The following is a 24,651-nucleotide window of genomic DNA, read 5'->3' on the forward strand; positions in this document are numbered from 1 at the left end:
TCTTTCACTGAACCTCTCTAGAATTCTTTTTCCTCCAACCTTCTTTTACCTGTTGGCCACTCTTAAAACCCGGAGAAATGGAGTTGACGTTTTGGAACCCTGGAGCGACCAGAACGATGTAACTGGGCATGCTCAGTAGGTTGGCCTGATTTGGAACACACGTCTTGAACGAGGGCTTTTAAGGCTGTTTATTTCGGGATCGTCTGCATCTTCGTACTAGCATTATATTGGGAGATTGCAGTCCCTCCCACCCTCTTGGCGCTCACACTTTTTCGTTTTATCCGTGCGCCCAATTTTGGAGCCAGCCCTCCAGGATCTCCTGGCCAATCAAGAGACCACACATTGTTGCCTAAGAGACCCCGGATGCCAGCGAAAAGATTTAAAGGCGGCGATTGGACTACTGGAAGGGGTGGGGGCTAGACAGAGTCAAAGAAACAGCAACTATGGCAACACCAGCGCCAGAGGCTTGAAGAGAAAGACGAACCAAAAGAGGTGAGAGCAGTGGGCAGTGCATGAAAAAGATGGAGGCTTTCGTTTGAGAGCTCCTCTCTCAGATCCTCCTGGGTCTCTCACAAACCTTGGCAGTGCCCCCCGGGAATTACATTTTGCTCCGTTTCAGCTGCAGTTCAAGTGACAGATGCTTCATATTTCTGAAATTAACAACCAACAAATAATTGTTTCTATGCCTATCAAGCACTAGCTCTTTGCACGGTATTATAGTTTTTCTGTTTCTACCTAGTTGAATATCAGATGAATTCATATTTAAGTCTAACCATACCCTCTTTCCTGATAATTTCCTGATAATATCTGATCTCCTCTGATGATACTGCAATGTACAATGGGTGAGATGTATGTTAGTATAGAAACTCAATCCTCTTCCACTCTGTAAACTCCAAATAAAAATCTGATCGTCCTGAGTTTAATACCAGTGGTCAGTTCCTAATGCTGAGTTTTATCCTTCCCTTCCACTAGTTTTAATCCTTAAACCGCCTCCCCTCCACTGTTGTATTCATTCATTCAGTTGACAAATATTTATTGAGCACCCATTACGTACATACTACTGAGATTAGGATTCAGGTAAGCAGTGTCAGAAAACCACATAAGCAAAGAAGCATCGGTTTTGTACCACGTTCTCTGATCTGAAGTTCAGTGTGTCTGGGCAGATAGTGCATGAAGGGAGAGAAAGGAGGATGAAGCTGAAAAGGTAGGTGGAGGTAAGTTCATAGTGGACCTAGATTTGCATGCTAAGAAGCCTGGATATTCTGTAGCCATTATCAAGCCTCTGAAGATTTTTGAGCTGAAAAATGACAGGTATTTTTAAAAAATACCTCCCAAGGAGAGTGGTGATTAGCAAAGGTTGGGGGGGGTGGGGAAATGGGGAGCTATTGATCAAAGGGTACAAACCTCTAGTTATAAAATGAATGAGTTCTAGAGATCCTATCTACAGCATTGTGACTATAGTTAATAATAATGTATACTTGAAATTTGCTAAACGAGTAGATCTCAAGTATTCTCATCACACACACAAACGGTAACTATGGGAGGTGATGGATATGTTAAATAGTTTGATTGTGGTAAGCATTTTACAATGTATACGTGTATTAAAACATCACGTTATATACCTTAAATATATACCTTTTTTATTTGTCAAAAAAACAACAAACAAAAAAAGAAACCTCTCTAGCAGTAGACTTTTAGCTCCATTATAGCCAAGACTCTCATCTTTGTACCTCTAATACAGGCCTAATAAGGTCCTTAGTGCAGTTGAATAATGGTGACAGTGTGAAGAATGGCTTAGAAGATGGTATTGGAGGTACGTGACCACTGGAACTTTACCAGAGGACCTATCTTTGCCTTTAAACATGGAACTAGAACCACACATTGGGGGCAAGGGCCATAAGCCCTTTTTCTTCCTTTTTATCCAAAGAAAAATTAAAGATGAACATGCAACGACAGCCATTAAGGGGAAAAGAGGTCATAAAAAAGCAACAGCAAGCTTGTATGTTGAAGAAGGGAAGACAACTTGCTTTGTCTTGTTATTTTTATGTATGTTGTATAGAAGTGTCTGAGTGGTCTATACTGTGAACTGGTGTGGGCGTGCAAATATGCACGGTACCCATCTTCTAGAATGGATGGAGGAGGAAAAACTGTGAAGAGATAATGACAAAAGACAGAGCAGGGCACCTCCATTTGCCTGCTTCAGCAAGACTATTACCAAGAGGTCTCTTTCTCCTGGCCTGGCCCATCTCCTGAAAACCAAACTTTCCTCAAGTTGATTTGAAGAAAGCCTAATTCAAATAATTTCTAGCTCTAAGGACCCAGGACAAAGGAAACAACCAGTGTAAGGCCTTGGGGAGGCCCTAGAAAAGCTACTTTGTCCTAATCAGAAATTGTGCCTAGAATCAGTCAGATTGCTTCCTACACAAACTGGAAAGAGAGAGAGTTTCTCAGCTTGCAGCAGGAGTTTTCATCATATTCTCTAAGAGTTTTATGGCCCTGAAAAAAAAAGATTGAAAACAATCGGTTTAGGGAATTCCCTGGTAGTCCAGTGGTTAGGGCTCCACACTTTCACTGCCGAGGGCCTGGATTTATAGAATTTTTAAAAAAATTTTATTTATTTTTGGTGGCATTGGGTCTTCGTTGCTGAGTGTGGGCTTTCTGTAGCTGCGGTGAGCGGGGGCTACTCTTCGTTGTGGTGCACAGGCTTCTTATTGCAGTGGCTTCTATTGTTGTGGAGCACTGGCTCTAGGCACGCGGGCTTCAGTAGTTGTGGCACACGGGCTTAGTTGCTCCACGGCATGTAGGATCTTCCCGGACCAGGGATCAAACCTGTGTCCCCTGCATTGGTAGGTGGATTCTTAACCACTGCGAGGGCCCGGGTTTAATCCCTGGTCGGGAAACTAAGATACCACAAGCTGCACAGAGCGGCCAAAATAAATAAATAAAAATTTAAAATAAAACAAAGAAAAAACCAATTGGTTTAAAGAGAAGAAAGGTCAAACATGAATAAATAACAATAACAAAAAAGAAATATGTGATTTTTAACTGGGCAGATCTAGATTCAGTGACCATGCTTTGTACCTATAATTTGCCTGCTCACGTGTGCTTTTATAGCTGCCAATTAATAACACTGTAATGAAATCATTTCTTACACCTTTTGCAACATAGCTGTTTGGAGCTAAGAATATAAGGACTGATCTGAGCCCCCTTATGCCAGTGGAGTGGTGACAGCAAAAAACTGTAGGAAGATACTGTCTACTGTTTAAAACCCTGAGATTTTAAAACATTGGCTTTATCTTCAGCTCTAACTTAAACCTGAGAGAGAATATTACATGTCAAGTGAGAGCCTCAAAATTTCAGATCTAGCATTTGGGGAATCCTCTATCAGCTAAACACTAGTGATTTTTTTTTAAAAGAGCTGTCCAGTATTTGTTGCTGTAATTTTCGCAGCCCAGAGATCAAGCAGGCAAGTAAGTCCTAGCCCCCTCACTCAGCACCACTTCCTTGGACATGAAACCTACCTACAGAGAGGAAGAAAAGCACAAATAAGCAGAAACATGGAGGATACATACTGAAAATACCATCAGTCTGCTTTAAATATTTTTCACCTTAAAATATTTTGTTGTGGGCTTCTAAAGCACAGGCTTTGAGGCACTCTGTAAATGACAGGGAGTTCTAAGAAAGGCTGCAGGGATTCTACTTATCAAGACCACTCATCTGTCAGGCATTCTGCTTGAGCCTTTTTTCTCTAACCTTTGCAACAGCAGTTGAGGGTAGATACGCACATCCTTATTTTACAAATAAGGAAACTGAGATGGTTCAATAACTTGCAAAAAGTTACACAGCTAGTAAGTTTTAGAACCAGGATCCAAACTGTATAAGGTAAAAAATTTTGGTTGCAAACGACAGAAATAGATTCTAGCTAATGGAAGCTAAAGAGGAGATTGATTTATTGTATCAGCTGGCTTACAAAATGAGTAAGAAAGGACAAGGGGCTTCCGAAGGTTAAGTCAGCAATGACAGCTTATTAGTCTGCTCAGAGCACCTATGGTACTTTGAATGACCACCTCAGCTGTAAAGTAAGGATAAGCCAGCATCAGTAAACTGGCCTAGGGGAATTCCCTGGCAGCTCCAGTGGTTAGGACTTGGCTCTTTCACTGCTGTGGGCCTGGGTTCAATCCCTGGTCAGGGAACTAAGATCCCACAAGCTGAGTGGTACAGCCCCCCCCCCCAAAAAAAAGTAAACTGGCCTAGCTTGGTCTCATGACTGGGGAGGGGGAGGCCACCTTGATTAACCAACAGAGCAGACTCTAAATAATGAGGGAAAAGTAATTCCTAATGGAAACTAGAGTGCTTTAATCAAATGAAGGAAGACATATTTAGTACTGGACATCTAAAAACAGCACATTTCCCCCATTAAACCCAAATCTGTCTGTATCCAAAGTCTTGGCTTTATCTGTTGTACCATTCTACCTCTTAAATATGGTATCAAGCTAGAACCCTTGTTACCTAGATGTCAGAAAGATAAGAGGGGAGGAAGAAGGTCACAAGGGACAAAGATAGAGTGTTTTTATACTGCACTGTGATTTTATAAATACTTCTTCTTTCTGGCCAATATGGTATGTTCTTAGCTAGGAGAGATTCTGGATTTCTCCCATGGTTCAATGAAAATCAAGCAGAGGTAAGTAGACCTGGGTCTGATTTCCAGTTCTCCACTTACTGTCTGTATAAATTTGGGCAGAGAGTATTATTTCAGTGAGCCTCATTTTCTTCATCTGTAAAATGAGCTAAAACCCACCACCTCACCAGATTGTTATGAGTTTTATTTATTTATTTTTGGCTGCGTTGGGTCTTCCTTGCTGTGCGCGGATTTTCTCTAGTTGCGGCAAGCAGGGGCTACTCTTTGTTGCGGTGTGCGGACTTCTTGTTGCGGTGGCTTCTCTTGTTGTGGAACATGGGCTCTAGGCGTGCGGGCTTCAGTAGTTGTGGCATGCAGGCTTCAGTAGTTGTGGCTCACGGTCTCTGGAGCACAGGCTCAGTAGTTGTGGCACATGGGCTTTGTTGCTCCATGGCATGTGGGATCTTCCTGGCCCGGGGCTTGAACCCGTGTCCCCTGCATTGGCAGGCGGATTCTTAACCACTGCGCCACCAGGGAAGCCCTGTTACGAGTTTTAATTGAGCAAACATAAAAGTTCCTGACATATAAAATGTTCCCAATAAATGTTAGCCCTCCCATTCCCTGGTCCCAACGTACTAAAAGATTATATGGTATTAGTGTTTTTAGTATCCTGAAGATTATATGATTCATTTCTTCTACAGGTATAGTTTTTCTTATGGAAGAATATCCAGTTATTTCATGATGGCATTTGCACCTCCAAAAAACATAGGTGGTCCCAAAATGCAGGCAAAGATGAGTACCTGGACACCCCTAAACCATCAGCTTTTGAATAACCGGGTAAGTGATAAGAGCTATTTTATCAGTTGGGTCCACGCCTTAAAGAAAAAAAAGTATTAAAATCTTGGTTATCAAAATACAAACATTAATTGTTTAGGACTGTGTAAAAAACAAAAAAACAAAATGAAGGACTTTTTCAGAAACTTTAACTGAACGCTTGCTACATGGCCAGGGTTGGCAGTAGACACAAAGTTCCTGCCTAGAAAGAAAGATTTACTCTTTCCTCCACTGTCACTCCTCCTCTCTCTCACCCCAAATGCCTTTTCCCTTCTATCACTGGTTCTTTGCAGGAACCAGCGGAAATGAAAGAGGAGGGGGTGATGTGTGAGGAGTTCCCCCCAAAATAGGTTTTCTTGCTAGAGTTGAGGTTACTGGATAACGCTGTACATTTAACCAAGTAAATAAAATGAGTCAATGTCAGCTGATTACTCACATTACTCGGATTCTCCTAAGAAGTTTATTTGCCACCTGCGTTCTGGGGAGGTGCCAGCAGAATACACCAGAAAAAGCATTGCAAGTGTGGACAGCTGGGTATCATGTGGGCATGTAAGATTGCCAACCTCTGGGGATTTCTACTCCTGCTTCAATTAGGGGCAGAATTTCCAACAGGCCTGTGAGCTCCTATATCAGTACTTATATACAAGGACCATATCTAGTTGACAGTAAATTACAATCAACATCAATAAAACTGACCTCACTATCTTGCTCCTACACACCAGTTCCTCCCCCTAAGGAAGGGCATCACTTTACACCAAATCACTCAAGCTGCAAATCTTCCTTCTCCCTCTTGGGTCCAGGGTTTGGTTTTCCCCATCTTGCAAGCTAATAACTTAGCCTGTTACTTATGGCAAAGTCACTACTGTTTCACAGTAGAAGACAACAGATACTTGGGTCAGAGACAAAGAACTTTCTTACAATGCAGCAAGGGGCGTGAGCAACATGTTTGCACAGGTTCTCCAGGCCCACCTTGTGCCACAGGGGTGACGCAGAGACCCAGATACATACTACGCACACAGTGGGTCTGCACCACAGCTGAGGAGCAAGGAGCCCAGGGAATCCACTGCTTTCAATACTGAGCATTAGCAAGGCTGCTCTTGGTTCTAAAGGGAGTTAGTACCTCACCCCTCAAGGTTCCTTGCTGCCAGCACAGCCTGGAGTAATGGCCCAAGAAAAGGGCAGTCAGGACCTTGCACTCCTGGCATTTCAAGATATTTAGGAGATGAGAAGCTCAGGAAGGAGTGTCTGCCACTGCTCTGCCTCACTCCCATATGCAATTCGTTTTGAAGCTCTGAGTCTTCCTCCTAGGTCTCTTCATCCGGACCCCTTTTCTCCTTTCACTGTGTACCTCCAGCTCCACATTCTCAGTTCACGCCCTCATCACCCTTTGCCTGGCACATTGTAGTAACCCCCCCAACTGGTTTCACTGCCTCTATCCCTAGCAATCCATCCTCTCTTCTGATCCCAGAATGATCTTTCTAAAGTACCAAACTAATCCTATTAAGTAAGACTGATAACACTCTGCTCCAAAGGGTAAATTCCAACCCCCGCCCCACACATAGCACTGAGGACCCTTCATGAATTGACTCAACCAGCATCGCAGTTCAAGCCCTGCCTCTGCCTCCTCTCATCCTACATCTGGGCCAAGCTCTCTCATCCCCTCCACGCCTTTGTAGTGCCCTCCTCATGGCCTCCTGTAAGAGTTATCTGAAATGTCATTTCTCGGGGAAGCCTAATCCCCCTTGCTTTTCTTTCTTCTCATCACTGTTTACCGACTTCTCCACTTGACTCTAATATGTTTTTATATGATCTTTCTTTTTTGTTTTTTAGGCCGTACCATGCGGCCTGCGGGATCTTAGTTCCCCAACCAGGGATCAAACCCGTGCCCCTTGCATTGGGAGCATGGAGTCTTAACCACTGGACCACCAGGGAAGTCCCGACCCTAATGTGTTAAGGGTTGCGATTCTGTCTTTTCTCTCTGCATCTCCAGAGCCTGATGTGTTTCCTGAAGCACAAAGAATGGAGTCAGAGGTCAGCTGTACTCACTGAGACCTCCTTCATTGACTCTGGCCTTCTTGTCCCCACGTCTCTCCTTCCTTAGCCTGGATTTGACCCTTTGCCTCTCTGAACTAACAGCTATGCTAATTGCTCTGGCAAAGCTGGAGCATCCATCCTGACCCCTTCTGCTCAGGACTTTCCTGTTTCTACTCATTTGATGCAGAACATGAGCAAATTTGGGAGAGAGACAGAGGAACCAACATAGCCATCGGAATACTGAGAAGTAAAAGGGAGAGATACTGGAAGGGAAAAAGATAAAGGAAGTGAGGAAAGGAGATCGAGAAATAGAAAAAAAAAAAAAGGAGGCACGAGGAGAAACAAAAGGAGAAGCAGAGAAAGAGAGAAATCCAGCCTTCACCCAGCCATGAGCAAAAAGCAAGTCTATTGACAGTCTTTTTTAATTCAGCTCAACAATTATTTATTGAGCACCTGTTTGCAATGCTCTTAGTTCTCCAACAGTTTACATAGCAGCTTCTCTGCTTTCTTCCCCCAGAAACTCCAGTGTTTAGTTTTGAAATACGTTTTCTCATAGAATTGTAAAGGTTTTACGCACGTGAAAATGTGACTTGAATTGAAATACGTATTCGTTGGATGTCTTCATTTTCAGAAATTTTCTTTGAAAAATGAGAAGTCTTCATCGATTTAGCAGCCATGGAGAAAATGTATCTTGATTGTCTGATTGTCTGATTGCCTGTTGCAGGTTGGGTTACTGGAGAAGCAGACTCTGAGATTGGCATGTAGGGCGTTGATGGGGGAAGGCTCTCAAGATCCATACCTGGGGAGGTGTGGGGAGGGAAGAACAGGATGTAGATTTAGGGCACAGGAAGAAGCTGGGCTGTCAGGCAGTTGCGACAAGGCCTCCATGGACCCTGTAGGACACCCCAAAGATCCTTCAGAGTCTTGCATTGCATCAGGGGGCCTGGCCTTTATACTTCCACACTGAGCATTCAGTGGATGGGATCTTAGTCAGGGCAGATCTCTCCAGCTCATGGCTGTCAGCCAGCAGCACTCCCAACAGTTGGGGGGAATAAATCCTTCAATCCTGGAGGGGAATCTGGGCCGCGCATCATAGCAAGCATGACACAGCCTTATCCTGGTTCCTGAAGAGCTGTTGTCAAATTTCATGATAATTTCTAAAGATGATATTTATTTTGTTGTTCAGAACTCCCATTTATTCCAAAATTGCTTTATTTTGGTTTAGTTAGGTTCTAGTTTGGAGTAAAATTATTTTTAAAAATCTTGGCGGACTTCCACTGCAGGGGGTGTGGGTTCGATCCCGGGTTGGGGAACTAAGACCCCACATGACGCGGTGTGGCCAAAAAAAAATTTTTTTTTTAAATCTTGGCATGTGTATATACCCATATGTCTGTGTATTAATGTACATAGACACACCCATGGAATTTGGATATGTATATACCAAACTATTAATAGTGGTTTCCCCCAAAGAGTTGGATGGCATGGGAAGGTGGGAGGGAGGTCTGTTAGAAGAGTTTTTGGTTTTTACTTTATACAGTGCAATAATATTTCAAATTTTAAAACAATTTAAAAAACAAATATAAATAAAAGCAAACAAAGAACAAAAACTCTGAGAATTGAAAACACAGGTTCCAGATCAGCTGTACTAATAACCTCCTGCTTGACTTCAGTGAGTCACTTACATCTCTGATCTTTACTACCTTCCTTTGGAAAATGAATGGGTTGGGTCAGATGACCTCAAATGTCCCTTCCAGATCTAACATTCTGACTGTGTGGAAAGGATTAAAAATAGATGGCCAAGGATACAGCTCGGCAGAAGGTGACCATACAATAACTTCAAGGGCTACTCTGTATTTCTAAAACGGGGCGTTTGTCACCAATGATCAGCGTAATTTTGAGGTTCTGTTTTTGGTTTTTAATTTTGCCTTTTTTCTGCTCTGGAGTAAAATGTGAAATACGTAACTGTCTCAGACTGAACGTCACAGGGTTTTAACTTCACAGCAGGCTTTAAGCATAGAGATTGAATTCAAATGTAAACACCTAAAAAAAATAGCATCATAAGTTTAGGCAAATATAACAGATTATAAAATAATTCAGACATTGTGAACTTTGAGAGAAGGAATGTTTTAAAAGTATGTATTTCTTTGCCACCCAGTGTTTTAATTGAAAATGATCAACATTTCTTTTTGAGTATGGTTCGCACATGTAGTACAGTACACGTTAAAAGGGTGTTCTGAGAAAAAGCACCTAACTACCATATATCCGTCATAATTTAGGAGCCCCAAAATGTCTTATTCTTAACTTTAATGATGTCACATGGTGAAATATGGAACTGCAGTGTCAACAGACTAAAATAACAACCGTGGGATTTTGACTTAACAGCAGGCTCTGAGTAAACTGTGATGTAAACAGACTACAGCATTCTGCGAGGAAAGAAGACCCACTTTAACGTTTCCACTTGAAGCTATAAGTTTCCCAGCTCTTTTTTTAAATTGAAGTATAGTTGATTTACAATGCTGTATTATTTTCAGGTGTACAGCCAGCTGATTCAGTTATACAAATATATATATATATTCTTTTTCAGATTCTTTTCCCTTACAGGTTATTACAAAATATTGAGTATAGTTCCCAGTGGTATACAGTAGGTCCTTGTCGGGTATGTATTTTACATAGAGTAGTGTGTATATGTTAATCCCAAACTCCTAATTTATCCCTCCACCCCCTTCCCAGCTCTTAAAGATGAAAAACCTGATTGCAAATCCTTGGAATGAGGACTGGCTCCAAACCAGAGAATACATGATTCTGAGTCTGACTGAGGACCTGACAATTAAATAATTTGTCCCAAATTTTATTTCTTGTCAAGGGCAGAGTAGAACCAGATCTGAGTTTGTCTGGTGTTTCTCCTCTCCCCCTTTACTCCCATCAGTTTCCACTTGGGTCTAAATGCCTTTTGGTAAAGAACTGGATTTGCTTGCACCCTGCTTAGACTTGGTTGTTGGCTCTCTAAACACTCCACCTCCCACCCTGTTCCTTTCCTGCCACCTTCTTGCTGACCCTCCTCTCCCCTTCAAGTCAGTGCCCCTTTCTTTCCAATGCCCCCTGTCACCATTGGACACCACGATGGTCATCATTCCAACCTCCTTTTGAAAGGAGGTTGTGGTCTTTGGACCTAATCTTTTTTTCTTCCCACTGTCAGGCCAAAGTGTGAGCAGCGGTTCACTGAGAATATAGGGCTGGGACTTCCCTGGTGGTCCAGTGATTAACACTCCACACTCCCAATACAGGGGGCCCAGGTTCGATCCCTGGTCAGGAAACTAGATTTCGTATGCTGCAACAAAAAATCCCATGTGCCACAACTAAAGATCCCACATGCCGCAACAAAGATCCCACATGCCACAACTAAGACACGGCACAGCCAAATAAGTTTTAAAAATAAATAAATAACACATGTATCAATCTGTCCAACTAAATATAAGCTTAAAAAAAAAAAAGGAGAACGTAGGGCTGGAGGTCAGGATAGGGAAGACCAGGGATCTAGGGAGGAACCAAGTATAGAGTTGAGCTGAACAGACAGTCTGGAACCAATGATTAACTCTTTGGGCCTCTGCTTATCCCCTCTAAAATCAGGGAATTGAACAAAAAGATCTTAGGATTCCTTTTAGCTCTAAAATTCTACGTCGTCTGAAACTGTTGTTCCATCAGCAGGTGTTTGTTGTGAGCCTGCCGTGGAGCCTGTGGAGCATATAAGGAAAAGTGGTTGTAATCTACACGGGAAGATGAAATGAACAAAATCACCTGGCAGGCAACAGCAAACCCTAGAAAGTCCAGGTGGAGCATGGGCTGCAAGTGGAGGAGGAGTTGGGAGGAGTGAGGTCAGCGGGTGCTGGAAACGTGTTGGTGCCAGGGACTTGGGCTGGGAATTAGATGATTGGTAGGATTTGGTTAGACACAAGAGTAGGGTTCAGGAAATATTTGAATCCTGATTTTTCAGTCTTCTGTATTCTCTAGGTTCTCTTCTATTTTTGTTGTTGTTGTTGTTTTGTTTTGTTGTTTTGGCCACGCCTGGGGCATGCGGGACCTTAGTTCCCCAACCAGGGATCAAACCCACGCCCCCTTGCAGTGGAAGTCCAGAGTCTTAACCACTGGACTGCCAGGGAAGTCCGCGCTTCTATTTTCATTTAGAAATTCTGAGTTTATCTGTCGCCGTTATTTGAGGGTCTTAGTAGCCCAGGCAGCAGTTAATTAGGGGGAAAGGGAGAATGGTATTCTTTTTTTTCTTTTTAAAGATAGTGGGTATAGGAGTTTATTAATTAATTTATTTATTTTGGCTGTGTTGGGTCTTTGTTTCTGTGCGAGGGCTTTCTCTAGTTGCAGCACGCGGGGGCCACTCTTCATCGCGGTGCGCGGGCCTCTCACTATCGCGGCCTCTCTTGTTGCGGAGCACAGGCTCCAAACGCGCAGGCTCAGTAGTTGTGGCTCACGGGCCTAGTTGCTCCACGGCATGTGGGATCCTCCCAGACCAGGGCTCGAACCCGTGTCCCCTGCATTAGCAGGCAGATTCTCAACCACTGTGCCACCAGGGAAGCCCAAGAATGGTATTCTTTTTCTTCTTCTCTAAAGTATAAAAAATGTCTGCCTGTGATGTATGAGGTTCCGTGGTTAGTAGCAAAGATGACATTTTACAGGCCTTGAGGTTGTTGTTGAACCAGTTATTTCAATCTCCGTGTCATATGCCCTTTGAAAGTAGAGTTTGAGAGTCTGAAAAAGGAAGGAAAACGTATCTGTTGGAAGAATGAAGCCAGCGCCTCATCCTCCTCCACAAAAGGGAAGAAATAGGCCTGTGCTACTTTCCAAATAAGAATGATCTTAACAGTGCGAGAGAATTTAGATAGTGCCAAGAGGAAGGGAAAAACATCAGGCCCAATTTTGAAAGCTGACAGAGGGTGTAGTGTAGGAGTGAGAGAGACATTCACATCTGTTCACTGCTGTCTCTTACTTCCTCTCCCCAGAACTCCCTCCTCCGCCAAACATTCTCACATTAGTTGTCCCTTCCTCACTCATTCAAATATACAAATGACTGATGCTCAGAAAAGCCAGTTTAGAAATACACTCACATTGTACCGATACATCCATAAGGATGTTCATTTGTCACGATCACATTCATTTAATCCGGCAAACGCGAGTCCCTGTAATATGCCCTGTACAGCACTCTGCACTGCACTGCAAGGTGACTAAGACATGGTTTCTATCCTAAATAGTATATAACGACAAACCTATACAGATAAACACTGAGCTGTAAGCCCAGAGGCGCACATATGCAAGTTTCTAATCCTACAAACATATAAGTCATGTACAACCCCCTGATATGTGAACTCATGGAAATATAAAAACAGAGCCACTCACTCATAAATTTCACAGGTTCTTATACTATTGATGCTGAAATATTTGAGGGAGGTTCTCCATTTTCCTGTTTTTCCTTTGTCAGTTTTTTCATCTCCTTTCAAATTCCAAAAATGATTTCACTTCACAATTCCATTCTTATTTCTTTTTTTCCTTTTTGGCCATGCCGAGTGGCTTGTGGGATCTTAGTCCCCAGCCAGGGATTGAACCCCTGCCCCCTGCAGTGGAAGTACGAAGTTCCAACCACTGGACGGCCAGGGAATTCCCAGCTTTTCTTATTTCTTGCCTTTAAAAAATTATTTCTTCTTTAAGATGAATTATTTCACATGGAGAAACTGAGAAAAAAGAAACTTTGCCCAAGTTAAAAATAAGTAAAGGTATTTCCCCAGTGGTTAAGAGTCCTCACTCCCAATGCAAGGGGCCTGGGTTCAATCCCTGGTCAGGGAACTAGATCCCGCATGCTGCAACTAAAAAAAAAAAGAAAAGGTCCTGCACGTGGCAACGAAGATCCCGTATGCCGTAACTAAGACCTGGTACAGACAAATAAATACATAAAATAAATATTTAAAAAATATAAGTAAAGTACCTTTTCAGGTGCAAAATCTGTTTTATACTCAGTAGGTATAATGAAAAGCCTGTCAATATTTATTGATACTTTAATGATGTCTCTTTTGTAATGGGTATTTTGAACAGTGAAATATGAAATCATTCCATTCTTTTTTTTATTTATTGTAGGTATTTGAAGAAAGAAGAGCTCTGCTTGGAAAATGGGTAACTATTTAAAGTATACTTACTTCTGAGTCAGAAAGGGAAAGACAAATACCATATGATATCACTTATATGTGGAATCTAAAGTATGGCACAAATGAATCTACCTACAAAACAGAAACATACTCAGAGACATAGAGAACAGACTTGTGGTTGCCAAGGGGGAGGGGAGGAGGGAGAGGGATCGACTGAGAGTTTGGGGTTGGTAGATGCAAACTATTACATTTAGAATGGATAAACCACAAGGTCCTACTGTATAGCACAAGGAACTATATCCAATCTCCTGGGATAAACCATAATGGAAAAGAATATAAAAAAAAAAGAATACAGATATATATATGTATAACTGAGTCACTTTACTGCAAAGCAGAGATTGGTACAACATTGTAAATCAACTATACTTCGATAAAAAAATAATTTAAAAAAATTAAAAAGTGGGACTTCCAGTGATTAAGACTCCATGCTTCCACTGCAGGGGGTGTGGGTTCAATCCCTGGTCAGGGAACTAAGATCTTGCATGCCAGGTGACACTGCCCAAAAAAAAAAAAAAGTATGCTTACTTCCATATTGTGTTATGTTATCATGGAGCCCAAAGAATTCAGTTTGGACATAAGGTAATGAGCAATTGCTCATTCCCTCAGAAGTTTGACTGGTACTTTCTGTATGTATCAGTTAGGGTTCAGTCAAAAAAAAAGAAATCATGCCAGTTATTTTAACAGACATAATTTAATAAATAGAACTGGTTAAATAAATACTAGAAGACAGAAAAGACAAAAAGGGAACACTGAGGTACCGTGGAGCTAGAGATGCAGGAAGTAGCTACCACCAGCTTCGCCGATACGTCAGGAGCCCAAAGAAAGGACTCTGGAGCTGGGACCATCCCTGTAGGGGACGTCTACAGAATAAAATAGAGGATATCATGGCCAGCTGATTCTGATATATCTGAGGAAGCATGATGGTTCTGGGAGTGTGGAAAAAACAGGATTCAGGAATCAACTGCTACTGCCAGGGTGAAGAGCTAAGGTGATAAGTGCCAGGAACAGCAAGGAAACAGAAATGAGTGAGGTTCTTCTCCCTCAGTTTCCCTCTAGTGACCCCTCCCCATTGGCAGTATTTAACAGGGAGCCCACCGTCAAAGGAGAAATTTGGTTTGTGGAGCCCTAGCCTTCCATACTCACAGAATATGGGATGGGTTTGGATCTGAGAGATGATAGCTTAGAAACCAGCACAGCTCACCCACTTAACTCCTTAGCATCCATATACACCCCTCTACATATACTTAAACTTCCAAAGGAACGCTGTAACAACTTTATGCTTTTACCTAACAAGACATGACTATCCTTAGCACAAAGACTTTCACACTCTTCCTCAAAGGAAACACGGTCTCAGTGACTATTGTCCATCGTGATCAAAGCCCCCATCTCTGAGCAATGCGTACTACTCCTCAAATTCCTCTGCAGTCTCACCTGATAGTCTCTTCACTTAAGAGAACTGAAAACATGGCTATGCAAAAACTTGCACTTTTAGGTGAATAGTCTTTTGTACCTTCTGAAGTTTTAACCATGTGAATGTTTTTAATCATGTGAATGTATTACCTATTCAAAATAGTACTAAAATTTTATAAAATAAATTCACTAAAGGGACTTCCCTGGCAGTGCAGCAGTTAAGACTCTGTGCTTCTAATGCAGGGGACATGGGTTCAATCCCTGGTCAGGGAACTAATATCCCACATGCCACACAGTGTGGGCCAAAAAAAAAAAAAAAATATATATATATATATATATATATATATATTCTAAAATAAATTCACTAAAAATTAATTTTAAAATACTGCAATCTAGCTAAGTTTTTCTCATATTCTATTTATGTTTTTAAACTAACTTTGCATCTGTTACCAGAAACTTAAAAAAGACATTTATTTAGAATGACTGTATTTGCACTGTCATTCCACTTACTATTAGTGGAAATCCCTAAATTAATATAACCAGGGCCAGGGCCAATGTTCAGCCAGTGCTCAGTGGTATGGCTGACCAGCTACTATCTGTTTTGATTGGTTGTTAGCATTGCCAGTTGTTAAATATTTTCAATATCACCCTGGATGAAGTTCAAGGTCTTCAAACTTTTTAAAAGGTCCTGTTTATTCTTTTCTTTTACCATAACTGATAGAAACATATATTTGCAAAGATCACTAATTATCTATCTACTGCAGTTGGCTAAACTACAGGGGGTCGGCATGGTTCTATCATACTCCTTGTTATACATTCCTTGATGCTGTCAGACATTTAATAAATATTTTCTAAATGACACTCACTGGTTTTTCTCTTTTGCCTAACAACAAACTTATTCCTTAAATTCACTAGATCACATAGTAATCTTCATACCCCCATGAAGGCTACATCAATTAAGTTTCAAGGGGATATTTCCAATTTATTTTATTTTATTTTTTTTTGCCTCGCCCTGTGGCGTGCGGGATCTTAGGTCCACGACCAGGGATCAAACCCATGCCCCCTGCAATGGAAGTGCAGAGTCTTAACCTCTAGACCGCCAGGAAAGTCCCTCCAATTTACTTTAATTCAGTTTTCTCTCTCCATTTTAGTTTTTAAGGTTTTTGTTTGTGTTCTTTACAAACAACATTAAGAGATCGATAACATAAGAAATGCATTTTCCAAAAAAAGAAAGGAGAAATAAGGATGTCGATTTAAACATAACATTACTTGGATATTCATTGTAGGGACTAAGTATTGGTTTTAAAGGTCCATCTAGTATTAGAAATAAAGTCATTTTTTAAAACAATCTGGATAGTAAGAGGCAAGATTTAATGAGACCTATTCAATGATAAACAATTCAAAAGTATTTTATATTTAGCCATAGAATGTCATTTTGTTCATACATTTGCACATGGCAAATGTCTGATGTTCTGTACAGTTACAAACAAAATGATTAAGAGAAACTGAAAGAAAGCTCTTCAACTTTGCTGTTCCATGCTATTACTTAATCCATTTTCTCTTAAATCCTCTCTGCCCTTCAATCCCTGTTAGAAAAGGCAACTACTTCCCAATGGACAGAAAACACCAGCAGAGGTATTTCAGTTGAAAAGATAGTATTTCAGACTTTTTCTCAGCTTCTGCTGTTGTTAGAAATAATTGTAATGTTATAAAGAATTTGATTAAAGTAGATGGCATCACTTTTAACTTGCTAGAAACAACCATAATCAGAGTTAAAATTCAAAAGAGATACAGGAAAATATTCTGCAAGTTGCTTGATAAAGATTAATATCTGATGAATGGATAAAGATGATGTGGTGCATACATACAATGGAATACTACTCAGCCATAAGAAAGAATGAAATAATGCCACTTGCAGCAACTTGGATGCAACTAGAGATCATCATACTAAGTGAAGTAAGTCAGAAAGAGAAAGACAAATACCATATGATATCACTTATATGTGGAATCTAATGTATGGCACAAATGAACCTATCTACAAAACAGAAACAGACTCATAGACATAGAGAACAGACTTGTGGTGGCCAAGCGGGGAGATGGCAGGGAGAGGGATGGACTAGGAGTTTGGGGTTGGTAGATGCAAACTATTACATTTAGAATGGATAAACCACAAGGTCCTAATGTATAGCACAGGGAACGATATACAGTATCCTGTGATAAACCATAATGGAAAAGAATATTAAAAAAGAATGTATATATGTCTATAACTGAGTCACTTTGCTGTACAGCAGAGATTGGCACGATATTGTAAATCAACTATACGTCAATAAAAAAATTGAAAAAAGATTAATAGCTGAGATATATAAAGTTACTACAAATCAATAAGAAAAATACAAATACCCCTACAGAATAATGGGCCAATAGAAGAATGAGAAATACACAAAAATATATGTGGCCAGTAAACATGGAAACTGTGTTCTTTTTACTAAAATTAGAGAAATGCAAATTAAAATAATGAGATTCCCAACCCCTCTCTTGGTCTATGGGGCAAAAATTGAAGAGATAAATAATATCCAGCGTAAGTAAGCATTCACTGGGGAGTAGTAGGATATGCTTAAAACACAATTAGAGGGAATGTAAAATAATAAAGACTTTTTAAAGACAATTTGACAGGATCTGTTAAATTTTTAAATGCAGAATCTTTGAACCTATAATTCCACTTCTGTTTATCTGGACTAGAGAAATATAGACATAGGACATGAAAAAACGTGCACAAGAATATTGCAGTGTTTGTAGGCACGTGTGTGTGTGTGTGTTTTGGAAACAACCTAAATGGTATCAGTAGTATATTGAATAAATAGATCATGGCATATGTGTACTTCTATGAATGACTGGAGAAAATATCATGCTCTGAAGTTCACTGCATATCTGGACGTTTATGGCTATATTTTGTTTGTTTTTAAAACTGTTGTGTAGTATTCCATGGGGTGGGTATACTCTAATTTATTTAACTGCTTCCCTATTTTTTTAAATAAATTTGTTTATTTAATTATTTATTTTTAGCTGCTTTAGATCTTCGTTGCTGCGCGTGGGCTTTCTCTAGTTGTGGTGAGCGGGGGCTACTCTTCGTTGCAGTGCGTGGGCTTCTCGTCGCGGTGGCTTCTCTTGTTGCGGAGCACGGGCTCTAGGCGCGCAGGCCTCAGTAGTTGTGGCATGCAGTCTCAGTAGTTATGGCTCACAGGCTCTAGAGCGCAGGCTCAGTAGTTGTGGTGCACGGGCTTAGTTGCTCCGCAGCATGTGGGATCTTCCCGGACCAGGGTTCAAACCCATGTCCCCTGCGTTGGCAGTCAGATTCTTAACCACTGCGCCACCAGAGAAGCCCCTCTATTTTTTTTTAAATTTTATTGACGTATAGTTGATTTACAATGTTGTATTAATCTGCTGTACAGCAAAGTGATTCAGTTATACATATATATTTTTTCTTTTCCATTATGGTTTATCACAGGGTATTGAATATGGTCCCCTGTGCTACACAATAGGACCTTGTTGTTTCAACTGCTTCCCTATTGATGGCTGTATGTATACGTAAATGCATAGAAATGCATGAACATCAAACTGTAAACAGTGGTTATTACTGGGGAATGGAGTGAGATTTGATGGGACGGAATAAAGAGGATTTTCATGTTTAATTCTGCAAGTACCTATTTGAAACTTTTAAAATAATAATGTATTCATGTTTTTATTGTGAAATTAAGTGTTTGATAATAAGATTCAGAAACTCAAGCAGATTAAGATAATATAACCAGTAAGCAAAAAATAACAAGCCTCTGTCTTCATCTTGCCCCTCACTCCCCGGGAACTTTCCTTGCTATTCGGTATAAGATGAGTGGCACTGACACTCTAGCAACTGTCCTCACTTCCTGAAAGTGCAGCAAGAATCGTTGTAACAACTACTCTGAAAATAGGATTTTCACAATTCTATTGTCAAAAAAGCCCTATAAAAAGGCATTAAAATAATTATAAAATATGATATGATATAAGATATTATAGCATAATGTAATATAGCATAGTGTCGTATAATATATAACATTAAAAAGGAACTAACTGTGAAGTGAGGTACCTACCAGGATAGGAAAGTGACCCTAGTTGCTCCCCAGTCTCACACATTAGATCCCTGGCTACAATATTATGGCTCTTTTTTCTTGAGAGTTGATGCAAGAGATGTTGGGATGGCTACACACTACCATAAGTAAAATAGGTAAACAACAAGGACCTACTGTATAGCACAGGGAACTATATTCAATATCTTGTAATAACCTATAATGGAAAAAGAATCTGAAAAAGAATCTATATATCTATATATAGATATATATATAAAAAACAATCACTTTGCTATACACCTAAACCATTGTAAATCAACTATGCTTCAGTTAAAAAATTAAAATTAAAAAAAGAGATACTGGGAGATTACCAAATTCCTGAACAGTTAACTCTTCCGTGGATTATTTACTTTTTGGATTATTCCTAGCACCTTTTAATTTCCAAAGGGATTTTCCCCAACTGTTAAGCATTCTTCTGAGTCATCTACCCACCTTCAATTGGTAGGAGTTCAAGGAATGCAAATTAGTTTTCTTTTAGCCTAAATAAACACAATTAGAAAGGAAGAATCCCTCAAGGCAAAGAACACCAATCAAAGCCAAATATAAATTATCTTTGTTGTAATCAGTGAAATAAATGAGGAACCAATGTAATGATCTTTTTAATCTCTAGAGGAAAATGTTTTAGTGTTTTCTCTTATAGATTTCTTCAGCATTTTATAATCCTAATATTCTTTGATATTCATTCTAAATCACTTGTTCTTCAATCTGAGCTCATTCTCTTTTTGTGGGCATCCAGGAAAGTAATTGAGCTAACCTCAGTCATTCGAAATGTACTTCCCGTCCTTGTCAATGTACAAACCTGGTAATTTTATGCTTTGTAATTTAATTGTTTGCATATCTATTCCTTTTACATTGATTTACCCCACATACTTATTATTTTTAACATCACTGTGATACTTTATAATATTAACTGCCATGACTACGAATCATGCACCATATTAGGAATTTTATACATATTTTATTTAATCCTCACGACAATCCTACAATTTAGATATAATTATTCTTAATGTGTAAATGAAGAAATTAAGAGGTTGTTAGTGAGACTCAAATGGCCTCATTCCCAAATCCACCATCCATCTGTAATGCCATACTTTCTCTTATCATGCTGATATATTAGTTTGCTGAGCTGATCCACTCTTGTTAGGCATTTGGGGTTATTTCTGATTTCTTGCAGTGCTAATAATATCCCATAAAAATTATTTTGTAAGCATAATCATCCTGGGTCCCCACGTAGCTCAGTTTCTACAGAGCCACATAGCACTGCCCAAAAGTAATTTTAAAAATGAATACCAATATTCATTTGGTCTCTCAAAGAAAAATCACAGGGGATCCAATTCAAAACTCATAACAATACTTCCCACATCTCCTTCCTTCATTCCCCAGTTCTCTCACACTCTATAACTGCTGCAGAGGCAATTATAGTCTGAACCCCTCAAACTCCCTACAAGCCCAAGCCCTGCAGCTCTTCTATCTCCGTATGCCTTCCCGTTGGCTCTTTATTTTATAGATGAAAGCAGCTTCTTGGGCCTGACCCTTCCCCTGGCCCTGGCCATTCTGGTCCAGCTTCTCTATATTCATTCTAATAATCCAACCCCAAAGGAAAGAAGTCTCATTTTATGGGAGTTGGAAATTTGGACTGTGCAGAAACAAACATAGAAGAAATCTGGGAACACTCACACGTGAATACATTTTATTCACGTATTTGTAAGTTAAGGTTTTGGGGTGGTTTTTTTTTTCATTTTAGGATTCCCCATCCCCCCAACCCCACCCCCTGCACATGAATTATAGTCTCCAAAGTGAGATTCATGTGTCACTGAATAGATCTGTAACAGTGAATAGTTTTAATCAAGAAGTATTCCTACAAATTGAAAAGATACATCCTATGATTATAACGAATTTGACTTGTCATAAGGCTTATAAAAAATACATTTTTACTTTATATGCCTTTTTAGGTGGTCAGTGTATTTTATGATTACAACTAAAGTTTATTATAAAATTCTGATTACTTTATAATAACTAATAAACCTCTATATGTTAAATGCAATAGTATACAAAATACAAGTAGCCCCAAACTTCCCTGTTTTCTCTTCTCTAACGGCCCAAAGAAGAAAAGAGATTTAGGCCCTGGTAATGGCCCCTTCAGCTGCTAGGTGTTCCCCTAAGAGGCTTTCTTTTGGTTTTGGCCAGCCCTCAAGTTCTTACCTCTGATCAGTCACTGATCTTGGGACTGGTTTGGGGTTATCTCTGAGGAAAATTGTGAAGTAACCAAAGCTCCTGTTTGGCATGCCCCAGATGGCTTTGGCATCTACTTCCTATCTCTGGTACTTTTTTCCCAGGTCCCCCTATCACCTTTTCCTTTGCAATCATATCAATCATTTACATATTAGTAGAACTTTAACCCTGTCTATTCCCCTTCTCAGGGATATTTGCTTGCTATACCTTATCTCCGATTGTGAACACAAAGGTTCGTTTCTCGTCCTGGAGTTTTAATCACTAATGAGTTAATAGAGAAACTGTTGGGGGAGAGAGGCTGCCCAAGTGTCTTCTCTTGAGGTTGTACACCCGACTTAGGGTGATTCAACTTAGTGAATTTTTGGCTTTATGATGGTGCAAAGATGATAGACATTCAGCAGAAACCATATTTAAAATTGTAAATTTGGGGTTTTTTTTTTCAGGCTAGCTGGGTGCAGTAGAATATTCTTTTAAGATGCCGGGCAACCAGCAAGCCACAGTTCCCAGTCAGCCACGCGATCATGAGGATACACAGCGAATACACTCACAACCTTCTGTACCCAGACAACCATTCTGTTTTTCACGTTCAGTCTAGTATTCAATAAATTACATGAGATAGTCAACACTTTATTATAAAGTAGGCTTTGTGTTAGATGATTTTGCCCAACTGTAGGCTCATGGAAGTGTTCTGAGCACATTTAAGGTAGGCTGGGCTAAGCTAGGATGTTTGGTAGGTTAAGTGTATTAAATGCATTTTCGACTTATGATATTTTCAACTTATGATGGGTATATCGGCACGTAACCCCATCAGAAGTTGAGGAAGATCTGTATTTTATAAGTATATATATTCTCAGTTTATGAATATGGCCAGCTCTCAACTTACTGTTTTTATGTAACTCCAAGTTTTGAGGTCAAGTGCACTTCTGTGTCCACACCCCAGTCTTGCATGGGCTCACCCACACAAACATGAGAAAGGGCAGATAAGTGGTAAAACGTGGAATTTACTAGTTAGGGAAAGAAATACATGCTATTCATTAGGAATAAATTACTAAACTCACTTTCTATGCCATTCTTATCTCTTCTTTTTACAATGCATCTCTGGTGTCAGACTAAACCTGGAGCTTTTTAAATTTTCTTTTCCTTTTTTTTTTTCCCCCAGTTTGACAAATGGACAGACTCTCAAAGGAGAAGAATCCTGACAGGGCTGTTAGAACGCTGCTCCCTGTCACAGCAAAAGTTCTGCTGTCGAAAGCTTCAGGAAAAAATTCCAGCAGAAGCTCTGGATTTTACTACCAAGCTTCCAAGGGTGTTATCTTTATATATCTTTTCTTTCCTGGATCCCCGAAGCCTTTGTCGTTGTGCACAGGTAAAGACAAAGAAGCGGTGTATGGCATCTTGTAAAGACAAAACGCTGAAACTTGAGAAAGAAAAACAGCACGTACACAAAACCGAGAAGCAGAGGAGATGCCCAGTATGATTAGTCTGTACAGTTTGAAGTAACCCTCATCTCCTTTGTGTCTGACTCTGCATTTAGTGCTCAAGAGCGGGAAAACGTGTAAGACACTACTAAGTGTCCACAAAATAGTATTAACTAGCTGGGGAAACAAATACACATGTATGTAACAGTTCATCAGCAAAGTAGTCTTAATATTGCACAGCACAGAACTACAGTAAAATCCCAAACTGTAGAGTGCGGGCCATTCACAAACAGAAAAGCTTAAAATAAGGTGCTTATGCAATAATTACAAAAGAATATGAGACTAAGAGTCTTCAGAGTGGGCAGATGTGCTCACAGGGGTGAGGTTGGGAAAGGATCTGACCATTATTTTCTTACAAGCAATTCCATGGTGTATTAAAGTATATTATTTAAGATATAAAACTGATAGTCATTTTGTTGATTGTTTCCATAGTCTCGTAAGACCAGAAATTACCTATTACTTTGCATTCACATACATGTAACATGGTAACTTTAGTTTTTAAGATTAAGAAAATGAATGCAGTAGGATATATGAATTATTCAATGAATGGTGTTGAGATAATTGGGCATCTATCTGGAAAAAAAATTCTAGAAGGATAAAAGATTGATATGAAATTAAAGGAAACCATTAAAGTTCTCAAAGGAGGGAATTCCCTGGTGGTCCAGTGATTAGGACTCTGCACTTTCACTGCCGGGGGCCCAAGCACACAGGGAGAAAAACATATGGCCAGCAAAGAGCTAATTTCCTTATTTTTTAAAGAACTACTATAAATCTACATTAAGAAAAAAAAAAAAACCCAGCAGAAGAATGAGCAAAGGAAGTGAACAAGTAGTTTACAGAAAGAAAAGCAGATATTTCTAAAATATGTAAAATGTTTAGCCTCATTGTCATACCATCTTTCATGACTCAGATGGATTGAGTCATTTTTTTTAATGATACTATTTTATATTGGTGGAGGTGTGGGGAAACAAGCACTTTCATATATTGTTGGTAGAAAAATTGATGCAACCATGATGGAGAACAATTTGTAGTATTCAATTTTTTTTTTTTTTTTTCCGGTACGCGGGCCTCTCACTGCTGTGGCCTCTCCCGTTGCGGAGCACAGGCTCCGGACACGCAGGCCCAGCGGCCGTGGCTTACGGGCCCAGCCGCTCCACGGCATGCGGGATCCTCCCGGACCGGGGCACGAACCCGTGTCCCCTGCATCGGCAGGCGGACTCTCAACCACTGCGCCACCAGGGAAGCCCTGTAGTATTCAATTTTTAAATAAAGATTCCCTTTGCCCCAGCAGTTCCACTTCTTGGAATTTGTCTGATGGGCATACTTCAACACATGCAAAAATTATGTTTGTGTAAGAATATTGCAGCATAGTTTGTAGTAGCAAAATGTTGGAAACAATGGAAGTGTCTGCTAATAGGGGACCGGTTGCAACCATCTCCACAATATATCATCAGTGAAAAAAGCAAAAGTGCAGAGTTGTCCTACCATTTTGGAAAGAAAAAAAAAAGAGTATATCCATATCTGTTAATATTCTGGAATGACACACAAGAAGCTGGTAACAATGGTTACATCCAGGGAGGGAAATGAGTGGCTAGATGATAGGGATGAGAGAGACTTCTTTTTACCGTGTGCTCCTTGGTATCTTTGAATTTAGTATTAATGTACACATATTACTTATTCCA

At 40.1% G+C, this 24,651-nt stretch overlaps 1 protein-coding gene across 1 annotated transcript in view; it reads left to right on the forward strand.

Annotated features, from left to right (window-relative positions):
- The first annotated feature begins 449 nt into the window (after positions 1-449).
- FBXO16 (F-box protein 16) overlaps positions 450-24,651 on the forward strand; it is a 55,349-nt gene continuing 31,147 nt past the window's right edge. The window contains exons 1-4 of the mRNA XM_065879581.1: positions 450-492; positions 5,320-5,455; positions 13,622-13,657; positions 22,651-22,857. Of these exons, the coding sequence (XP_065735653.1) occupies positions 5,357-5,455; positions 13,622-13,657; positions 22,651-22,857 (342 nt within the window). The 5' untranslated portion in view covers positions 450-492; positions 5,320-5,356. The remainder of the gene's footprint in view (positions 493-5,319; positions 5,456-13,621; positions 13,658-22,650; positions 22,858-24,651) is intronic.

This window comes from Phocoena phocoena, chromosome 6, assembly GCF_963924675.1.
Source record: "Phocoena phocoena chromosome 6, mPhoPho1.1, whole genome shotgun sequence".
NCBI classification, from domain to species: Eukaryota; Metazoa; Chordata; class Mammalia; order Artiodactyla; family Phocoenidae; genus Phocoena; species Phocoena phocoena.